Source organism: Carlito syrichta, unplaced genomic scaffold, assembly GCF_000164805.1.
Source record: "Carlito syrichta isolate Samal-C Ts95f unplaced genomic scaffold, Tarsius_syrichta-2.0.1 Scaffold288315, whole genome shotgun sequence".
In the NCBI taxonomy this organism is placed as follows: Eukaryota; Metazoa; Chordata; class Mammalia; order Primates; family Tarsiidae; genus Carlito; species Carlito syrichta.
The window spans coordinates 295,222-305,759 of record NW_007232411.1 but is presented as its reverse complement, the minus strand read 5'-3'; the positions used below and the strand labels follow the sequence as shown (position 1 = coordinate 305,759).

Sequence of the window (10,538 nt, the reverse complement as noted above, 5' to 3'; positions counted from 1 at the left end):
TGGAGTCTCACTCTGTCACCCAGACTGGAGTGCAGTGGCTGCTCCCGGCCACTGCAGCCTCAACCTGCTGGGCTCCGGCGATCCTTCCGCCTCAGCCTTCCGAGTAGCGGGAATTACAGGTGCGTGCTACCACGCCTGGCTGATTTTTTGATTTACTGTAGAGATGAGGTCTCGCTGCCCAGGCGGGTCTCGAACCTGCGGGCTCAGGCAGTCCACTCACCTCAGCCTCCCAAAGGCGCGGGATTACAGGCTGAGCCACTGAGCCTGGCTTAATTTTTTTTTTAATTTATTGTAGAGATGAAATCTTACCAAGTCACCCAGGTTGGTCTCGAACCCTGGGCTCAGGCAGTCCTCTCACCTCAGCCTCCCAAAGTGCTGGGGTTACAGGCTTGAGTAAATGTACCCAGCTAATTTATTTATTTATTGTAGAGACGAGGTCTCACCAAGTTGCCCAGGTTGGTCTCGAACCCTGGGCTCAGCTAATCCACTCACCTCCACTTCCCAAAGTACTGGAATTACAGGCTTGAGCCACTGCGCCTAGCTTATAATTATACATTCTTATGCATAGGAGTAAAAGGCACCATCCTGTGTACTCCCCACTCTCCCAGCACCTCTCCCCTTCAACCTCTCCAGCAAGAAGTCTCTTGTTTTGAAAACTAAATATGAGTATGAGAAAGACAGTCTACTCCAAATACCTTCCCTTTAACTTCTTTCCCGTCCTTAGTTTTGTCCCTCCCAGCCATTAAAAAGAAGTCAGGCATATACAGAACTCAGGATCTATTTATTAAGGAGATGTCAGTGCTTTATCAAACATGAAGAGGTCAGAGGGGGAAGATGGGATAAAGGCCTCTCAGCTGGGACATTTCTTGGCCACTATGAGGACAGCAGAAGGCACAAGTCCTGAAGATGGAAGAAAACAGGTTTGAACAACAAGGAATCCTGTTTTTTGCTCTCAAAATTCCTGGCCTCAAACCATCTCCACAAAGTCTTCTCTTCGCATCCCTTCTTTTCCCAGGCATTCTCTCACACCCCCAACCCCAGTCCTGGTTTCTGGTCTTGCATGCCATACCCAGCTCCTGCAGAGGTCGTTCCATGTCAGCCTCTGAGAAGGCCCGTCTGGGGAAGCCACTGAGCAACTGCACAGGGTCCTGGCCCCCTCCAGGTTCCTCCCCACAGTGGAGCTCCACATAGAGCCTCACGGCTGCCAGCTGTTCCCGGGCCCGAAACGTCTGTGTCAGTGAGGTCCCATCTGGCAGCCTGACCTAGAGGGCAAGGGAGAAATCCAGTATTGTAAGTATCAAAACTTAGTGAGGTGCCCAAGTAAGGAAAAGAAGAAGAGCTAAAGCTGGCCCCTCCTTCCTCTTAGATTGAACCAGAAAGGCTACTATTTAAAGCACTGAATGAACATCCACTTGTACTCTGTTTTACTAAATGTTGATGAGAGACTCCCAGCTTTCTCACCATCTTAAAACAAGAACAAGATACACAAAATATCTGGATAAATGCCACATCACCAAATAGCTGTGTAATACATCAAACGGAAACATGAACAAGTAAAAGAGTAATTGCTGAGTAAGAGGGAGATATGGATTTAAATAAAACTGGCAGGTGAAATTTGATACCTTTCCTAAGAGTAGAGAAGATAGGATTTCAAAAGTCATTTACAAAGAAGGGAAAGATTTGGCAAAGGGAACATAACTGAAAAAAGCTCTGAGCTGAGCACTTTACAGGCCAACAAAAGGGTGCTAGGAGCAAGACAGGAATCAAAATCAGTACCTGTATGCGACACTGGTCATACTCCCTCTTGGTGGGAGGCTCCTGGCTGGGAGAGGAGGGAACAGGACCTAGCTCTGGTGCTGGTGGGGATGGCCGAGAACCCACGCTACCACCATACTAAAACAGCAAAGTAAAACAATCAGCACTTACCCATTTTCAAGAGAAATAGAGGGCATAAGCCCATGCTTTCCCTCTGAAGCTGGAAAAGAGGGTTTATTAACCCACCTACTCCAATACCCCAATCACGTACCTTCTTGGCTCTCTCTGCTTTGTCCCTCTCGATCTTTTCTCTAACTCTTTGTCTAGAATGCAGACAAGAAGAAAGTTGGTCAAACTCAACACAGCAAATCTTGCTTTCTTTTTTTTGGCGGGAGGGGGAGTGGTAGTCTCACTCTATCACCCAGGCTGGAGTGCAGTGGCACACTTACAGTCACCACAGCGTTAACATGCTGGGCTCAGGCGATCATTCTGCCTCAGTCTTCCATGTAGCTGAAACCACAGGCATGTGCCACCATGCTCAGCTGATTTTTTTTTCTTTTTTTTTTTTTTGAGTTGGAGTCTCACTCTGTAACCCAGACTGGAGTGCAATGGCCGCTCCCGGCCACCGCAGCCTCGACCTGCTGGGCTCTGGCAATCCTTCCTCCTCAGCCTTCCAAGTAGCTGGAACTACAGGCACGCGCTACCACGTCTGGCTATTTTTTTTTTTTTTATAGTGGAGATGAGGTCTCGCCAAGTTGCCCAGGCAGGTCTCGAACCCGTGGGCTCAGGCAATCCCCTCACCTCAGGCTCCCAAAGTGCTGGGATTACAGACTGAGCCACTGAGCCCAGCCTGGTTTTCTTATTTATTGTAGGGACGAGGTCTCACCAAGTTGTCCAGGCTGGTCTCAAACCCCTTGGCTCAGGCAGTCCTCTCTCCTCTGCCTCCCAAAGTGCTGGGAATACAGGCATGAGCCACTGTGCCCAGCGCTTTTTTTTTTTTTTTTTGAGTCAGTCTAACTCTGTCACCCAGGCTGGAGTGTAGTGGCACACTCATGGCCACCGCAGCCTCAACCTGCTGGGCTCGGGTGATCCTTCTGCCTCAGCATTCTAAGTAGCTGGAACTACAGTCACACGCTACCACACCCGGATAATTTTTTTATTTGTTGTAGAGATGAGGTCCCGCCAAGTTGCCCAGGCTGGCCTCAAACCCCTGAATTTGGGAGATTCTCTTGCCTATGCCTCCCAAAGTGCTGGGATTACAGGTGTGAGCTATCATGCCCGGCTAAATCTTGGTTTTTTTCTTATCTGTTATTCAATATCTGGATCACCCAGACCTGGCTGCTAACTCTTCAGCCTTTTCCCTCCTCCGCTCCTCAGCAGCCCGGCGCATCTCATCTTCCTGTAGCCGTTGTCGTGCAACTGACAATTCTTGCCCTTGTCTCCTGCGCTGCTTTTCCCGTTCCAATGCCTCCCGCTCCTCTCTCTCTTCACGCTCCCGCTGCTTCTGGGCCACCAGCTCCAACATCCTGCATTACAGAAAGAAAAAGCTCAAGATAAATAGACATGGAGTAGGAAGGTGAGTATATATACTATATATTTATTTTGAGGTGGAGTCTCTGTCACCCAGGCTGTAGTGCAGTGGCACATTCATGACCACTGCAGTCTCGACGTGCAGTGGTTGTTCAGCCTCAGCTTTCCAGGTAGCTGGAACTACAGGCACGCGCCACCACACCCGCCTAATTTTTTTGTAGCAATGAGGTCTTGTCAAGTTGCCCAGGCTGGTCTGGAACCCGTGGGCTCAGGCAGTCCTCTCACCTTGGCCTCCCAAAGTGCTGGGATTATAGGCGTGAGCCACCACACCCGGCCATGAGTATATTTACAAGGGACTCAGAACAAAATCAGCCAACGTGTGTCCCAAAATCAAAGAAAGAAATTTTAAAAAAGGAAAATGCCAAGAAAGAACAGAGGAAATGTGGAAAGGTCAAGGTTCTTTGACAAGACGTGTATTGTTGAGAGATGGAAGAGGAAGGACCCTCAGAGATGTGGGATTGTTCCTGACTGTACCTCTTAGTCTGTTCCTGTCTTTCCTCTTCACTCAAAATGGGTTTGCCTTCTCCAGCAACAGACCCAGGTCCTACAAATAAGCAATCGGTATTATTATCCCGTTAGATTCATCTCGGACCCTCCTGAATAATACTCCATGTTCCCCAGTCAGGACCTTCAGGGCCGCCTTGCTCCGAGGAGGTGGGTTCCCGTCCCAGCATATGTCCAATGGGGGTCTCTAGAGGCTCGTCCACATCGGGGTCGTCTTCGTGCTCCATCAACCTGGCAGGGGAAGTCAGCAGGGAGGTTAGCATTGAGGATGGCCCCCCTCAGCAGCCCCCAACCCTCCGCCAGCCGGTCTGAGCACTCACCAGTCCATCGCAGCCTCGATGCCCTGGTTCCCTGTGAGGGCCAGAGCCTTCTCCCTGGGGGCAGAAACATCGTGAATAGCGACCACGAGTCACAGTAACGGTCAGGCTAAGATAAAGCCCGGACGAGTCCGCAGCCCCCCACTCCCGTGGGCCGCGGTCGGGGGGACTCCCTTACGCGCGTCCCCTGGGGAAGCCCATCTCGATGAGACTCTCCAGAGCCGTCAGCTCCGCCATGGCGCCGCCACTGCCGCTTCCGCGGGGACCTGATGTGGCGAGAAGGAGGGCGCGAAGGGTCAGCTCGGGGCAGTCCAGCCCCCGACGTCCCCGGCCGGGCGCTCGCTCGCTCACCCGGCTCTGAAGCTGCCGGGGACACCGACGAGAAGAAAGCCGAGGGGAAGCGGAAGTGCCCGAGTCTGTTTGGGTCACGTGGAGGCGGACGTGGACGGGTGCCGCGGAGAGCCAAAAGTACTGACTAGTTCTACTTTCCGGACTCTGCGTGGGCGGGGACGGCGGCGCTATCGAGTCGCGCACCAGGAGCCCAGTCACCAGGCTGCAGCGCCTGGCGGCGGTGAGGAAGAAAAATAATGCTGCTTGAAACTCGTGGGCGGCATGAAGCCAGCTGCCAGAACTTCACACTGCTCCACCCTCCTTAGAAATTAGAAGGAAGAGCCGGGCTCGGTGGCTCAGCCTGTAATCCCGCGCCTTGGGAGGCTGAGGTGAGTGGATTGCCTGAGCCCACAAGTTCGAGACCCGCCTGGGCAACTTGGCGAGACCTCATCTCTACAATACATCAAAAAATTAGCCGGGCGTGGAAGCGCGCGCCTGGAGTTCCGGCTCCTTGGAAGGCTGAGGCGGAAGGCTCGCCGGAGCCCAGCAGGTCGAGGCTGCGGTGGCCGGGAGCGGCCACTGCACTCCAGTCTGGGCGACGGAGTGAGACTCCAACTCAAAAAAAGAAAAGAAAAAGGAAAAAAAGAAATGTGCGTGCTCTTTGACCCACTCATCCTCGCCAGAGAATTGACCCGTCTTCTCTGCCTGACTGCCAAAGGGACTTGTGTAAAACACAGTATCTGATCCGGTCATCACCTCTCTGCTTAAAATGCCTCCATGACACTCTAGTTATCTGGGACAAAACTTAAACGCTGGTGGTTTGACTTCCTCCTGCCCTCTACCCGCCATTCCCCCATTACTGTCCCATCTATAAGGTGGAGACAAAAATTGCGCCTCTCTTAGGCGCCTGGGAACACAGCGGCTGGAAATGCTGGTAGTTATTGCGCAGTTTCATTTCCCACCACTTGAGGGTAACCTGCGCATATTGCAAAAGCGGCCCTCACCCACCTCTTGGCCTTTGCACCTACCAGTCTCTGCCTGCGACGTCCAGTCTCTTCTCTCAGCATGGTTAACCGACTCCCCAGTCCGCTTTGACCACCCACTCTGCCTTCCAACTTCAGGGTTTACCCCATTAAGCCTTTATTCCTCTGCTATGTAGCTATTGTTGATTATCTTGCATTTCACCACTACCTGGCTGTTAAGATTCCTGAGAGCGAAGCTCTCATTAAATGTTTATTAGGGCCGGGAGCGGCCACTGCACTCCAGTCTGGGCGACAGAGTGAGACTCCAACTCAAAAAATTAAATTAAATTAAATTAAATTAAAAAATAGGCCAGGCTCGGCGGCTCAGCCTGTAATCCCAGCACTTTGGGAGGCCTAGGTGAGTGGATTGCCTGAGCCCGCGGGTTCGAGACCTGCCTGGGCAACTTCGCGAGGCCTCATCTCTACAATAAATTAATTAGCTGGGCATGGTAGCACACGCCTGTAGTTCCGGCGACTTGGAATGCTGAAGCGGAAGGGTCGCTGGAGCCCAGCAGGTCGACGCTGGGGTGGCAGTGAGTGTGCCACTGCACTCCAGTCTGGATGACAGAGTGAGACTCCAACTTAAAAAAAAAATGTTTAAGCCGGGCTCGGTGGCTCAGCCTGTAATCCCGCGCCTTTGGGAGGCTGAGGTGAGTGGATTGCCTGAGCCTGCGGGTTCGATACCCGCCTGGGCAGTGAGACCTCATCTCTACAATAAATCAAAAACTCATCCGGGCGTGGTAGCACATGTCTGTAATTCCGGCTACTTGGAAGGCTGAGGTGGAAGGATCTCCGGATCCCAGCAGGTCGAGGCTGCGGTGGCCGGGAGCGGCCATTGCACTCCAGTCTGGGCGACACAGTGAGACTCCAACTCAAAAAAAAAAAAAAATTGTTTATTAGGAGGTAGAGTTATGAGAACAGTTACTAAATATAATATATGCACTACAGACCTTTATATGATTGATTCATATTTAATCATCACAAAGATGCCTATGATGTAGATACTATTATTTGTTACAGGAAACAAGGAAAGATGAGACCATTTTCCTAATGTCACAAAATTAAGTATCAGAGCTAGGATTCACTTCATGCAGTATGTGTTCACTTTGCTATGTTGCCTCTCCATGGTAGAGTAAAAAGTATTGACTTTTTAAATTTATTTATTTGTTGGAGTCTCACTCTGTCCCCAAGGCTGGAGTGCAGTGACATGCTCACCACAGCCACTGCAACTTCAATCTGCTGGGCTTAGGCAATCCTTCCACTTCAGGCTTCTAAGTAGCTGGAACTATAGGTGTGCACCACCATGCTCAGCTATTTTTATTTATTGTAGAGATGGGGTCTTGTCAAATTGCCCAGGCTGGTCTTGAACCCCTAGGGCTCAGGCAATCCTCTTGCCTCAGCCTTCCAAAGTGCTGGGACTACAGGTGTGAGCAACCGCACCCGGGATATTTTTATTTTTGTTTGGACTGCAGTGGCATGCTCCTGGTCACTGCAGCCTCGACCTGCTGGGCTCCGGTGATCCTTCCGCCTCAGCCTGACAAGTATCTGGAACTATAGACGTGTACTAGTGTGCCTGGCTAATTTTTTATTTATTGTAGAGATGAGTCTCGCTAAGTTGCCCAGGTGGGTCTCTAACCTGTGGGCTCAGGCAATCAACTCACCTCAGCCTCTCAAAGTGCTGGGATTACAGGCTGAGCCACCGAGCCCGGCTTTATTTTTATTTTTTTTAAGTTAGAGTCTCGCTCTGTTATCAAGCTGGAGTGCACTGGCATGCTCACAGCCATAGCAGCCTCGACCTGCTGGGCTCAGGCAATCCTTACACCTCAGCCTTCCAAGTAGCTGGAACCACAGGCATGTATCGTCATGGCTGGCTGATTTTTTGATTTATTGTAGAGATGAGATCTTGCCATGTTGCTCAGGGTGGTCTTGAGCCCCTGAGCTCAGGCAATCTTCTCGGCTCTGCCTCCCAAAATGCTGAGATTACAGGCATGAACCAATGCACCTGGCTAGCACTGGCTTTAAAGTTGAACAGGTTAGGCCTGACGCACCAGAGTCCGGAATACCCAGAAGGGAAGGCTGAAGAAATGACCCAGAGTAAATGGACAAGATATGGGCTTTATTCAGGAACCTGTAGGGAGGATGGTTCAGGAGCATCAGCTGGAGAGGGAAAAAAACCGCAACAGATTGTATTGTTTTGTTTTGTTTTAGTTGGAGTCTTACTCTGTCACCCAGGCTGGAGGGCAGTGGCATGCTTATGGTCACCATAGCCTCGACCTGCTGGGCTCAGGCGATCCTTCCACCTCAGCCTTCCAAGTAGCTGAAACTACAGGCACATGCCACCACACCCAGCTATTTTTTGATTTATTGTAGAGACGAGGTCTCGCCAAATTGCCCAGGCTGGTCTCGAACTCGTGGGCTCAGGCAATTCTCTCACCTTGACCTTCCAAAGTGCTGGGATTATAGGCATGAACCACCACGCCTGGACACAAAATGACTCCTGCAGGGCAAGAGACAGAAAGAACCCCTCCTGGTGCCAGTGGTGTGGGCAAGAGGCCTGCGCCCCAGCCTCTTGTCTCTGTGAAGCGTCATACCCACTGAGTTAAGGTCTTGGCCACTGAGGGCACTGGGGATGGGAGTGACCAGCCGGAGGTCTCCAACTTGAAGTTCTCTCTACATAGAGGGCCCCTGTCAATAGCCAGCATGGGGGCACAGACATTCAAGCCTCAGGAGCCGCCTCAGAGATGCTGCTTTTTGTTTGTTTGTTTGTTTGAGTCTCATTCCGTCGCCCAGGCTGGAGTGCAAGCTCACAGTCGACCTACTGGGCTCCAGCGATCCTCTGCCTCAGCCTTCCGAGTAGCCACAACTATAGGCACGCGCTACCACACCTGGCTATTTTTTATTTTATTGTAGAGATGAGGTCTCGCCAAGTTGCCCGGGCTGGTCTCGAACCCATGGGCTCGGGCAGTCCACTCACGTTGGCCTCCCAAAGTGCTGGGATTACAGAGAGATGTTGCTTCAAGTGGGCAGTGTGTCCAGAGTCAGGCCAGCTTCTCCAAGGGCACCACTGTGAGGCACCTTCTGTCCGCATCTCCCCTGCATTTGCTTCCTGGGCGTCCCAGAGCCTCTTAGGGGTAGAGGAGAAGGACTGATGGCAGTGGCTATGGTCAGCTCTGCCCAGAGGGTGACTGCTGATGAAGCGACACTGCTCTTCGTAGGGGTAGTCATCAAGCTGGCCGCTCCAGAGTCTCTACAGATTGTAAAAGACATTTTACATAGGGCAGAGTGTGGGATTAAATGCGAAAAGGGTAGAGTTTTTAAGGTTATAATGAACTAAGGGTGAACTAAAGGTAACCAAAGGTTATGCGCATTGATCTAGGCATGCCCAATCGGGTCTGAACCAGCCCAGGGTACTCACTCCTCAAGGAAGGGTGTGCCACAGCATCCACTATGCATACCTATAAGATGTGGTCACCCTCCTTCCCCCCACATCCTCCTCTACTCTTAACTTCTTGCTCTAAGCATCCAAAGAATTCACCCATGCTGCTCATCCTTCCAGCTGCTCCATCCTGGCTTCTGCGCCACTACTCCTGTGAGACCACCATGGCATCCAGGGCTCTGTCTCCACACACTCCGAAGGGCCATTTTCAATTCTTGCTTTATGAGACCTTTTAGACTCATCAAACAGCTGACTGCCAACCCCATGAAGTGTTCTACGCCTGGAGTCACCGAGAGCTGGGACTTTGGTGTGCTCACCTTCCTTTCTAGTTTCCCTTTTTCTTCTTTTTTTTTTGAGTCAAACTCTGTTGCTCAGACTGGAATGGTGCAGTAGCATCATCATGGCTCACATAGCAGCCTTGATCTCCTGGGCCCGGGTGATCCTTCTGCCTCAGCCTCCCAAGTATCCAGGACTACAGACTTGCATCTCCGTGCCTGGCTAGTGTTTGGATTTTGTGCAGAGACAGTCTCTTGATGTTTCCCAAGGCTGGTCTCAAACTATTGGACTCAGGCAATCCTCATGCCTCAGCCTCCAAAAGTGCTGGGATTACAGATGTGAACAACTGCTCCTGGCCTGATTGTGGTGAAGATTAAGTGCAAATGTCTTTAATAAAAGCATGTCTTTATTTTATTTATGTATTTGATTGTTTATTTATTTGTTTTTGGAGTCGGAGTCTCACTCTCTCCTCCAGGCTGGAGTGCAGATAATCCTTTCACCTCTGCCTCCCAAAGTGCTAGGATTACACATGTGAGCTACCTGCCCTGCCACCAAAGCATATCTTTAATAATGAGATCCAGCCGGGTTCAGTGGCTCAGCCTGTAATCCCGCGCTTTGGGAGGCCAAGGTGAGTGAATTGCTTGAGCCCGCAGGTTTGAGACCCACCTGAGCAACTTGGCGAGACCTCATCTCTACAATAAATCAAAAAAATTACCCATGTCTTTGGGAGGCTGAGGTGAATGAATTGCCTGAGCCCGCGGGTTCGAGACCCGCCTGGGCAGTGAGACCTCATCTCTACAATAAATCAAAAAATCAGCCAGGCATGGTAGCACATGCCTGTAGTTCCGGCTACTTGGAAGGCTGAGGCGGAAGGATTGCCGGAGCCCAGCAGGTCGAGGCTGTGGTGGCCGGGAGCGGCTACTGCACTCCAGTCTGGGTGACAGAGTGAGACTCCAACCCAAAAAAAAAAAAAAATTAGCCAGGCATGGTGACGCATGCTTGTAGTTCCAGCTACTTGGAAGGCTGAGGCGGAAGGATCACTGGAGCCCAGCAGGTTAAGGCTGCAGTGGCCCGGAGTGTGCCATCGCCCTCCAGCCTGGGTGACAGAGTGAGACTCCAACTCAATAATAATAATAATAATAATAATAATGAGATCGGAGCCGGGCTCGGTGGCTCAGCCTGTAATCCCACATTTGGGAGGCCGAGGTGAGTGAATTGCCTGAGCCCGGGGGTTCGAGACCCGCCCGGGCAACTTGGCGAGACCTCATCTCTACAATAAATCAAAAAATCAGCTGGGCGTGGTAGCAC

At 51.3% G+C, this 10,538-nt stretch overlaps 1 protein-coding gene across 5 annotated transcripts; it reads right to left on the bottom strand.

Moving 5' to 3' along the window:
• Window positions 1-760: 760 nt before the first annotated feature.
• Window positions 761-4,591, bottom strand: UBXN1 (UBX domain protein 1). Of its 5 annotated transcripts, none has more exons than XM_021710218.1 (9): window positions 4,518-4,558; window positions 4,345-4,432; window positions 4,170-4,223; window positions 3,974-4,080; window positions 3,820-3,889; window positions 3,090-3,281; window positions 2,027-2,078; window positions 1,777-1,893; window positions 761-1,262 (listed from the first exon to the last, which is right to left on the bottom strand). In XM_021710218.1, exons 2-9 carry the CDS (start codon window positions 4,401-4,403, stop codon window positions 822-824), a joined length of 1,092 nt encoding a protein of 363 aa, XP_021565893.1. In that variant the 5' UTR covers window positions 4,404-4,432; window positions 4,518-4,558; the 3' UTR covers window positions 761-821. The 5 variants fall into 5 exon arrangements, with proteins under 5 accessions (XP_021565893.1, XP_021565894.1, XP_021565895.1 ...); XM_021710220.1 differs by having other exon boundaries at window positions 763-900; window positions 1,070-1,262; window positions 4,345-4,591; XM_021710221.1 differs by having other exon boundaries at window positions 763-900; window positions 1,070-1,257; window positions 4,345-4,591.
• Between the last annotated feature and the right edge of the window lie 5,947 nt (window positions 4,592-10,538).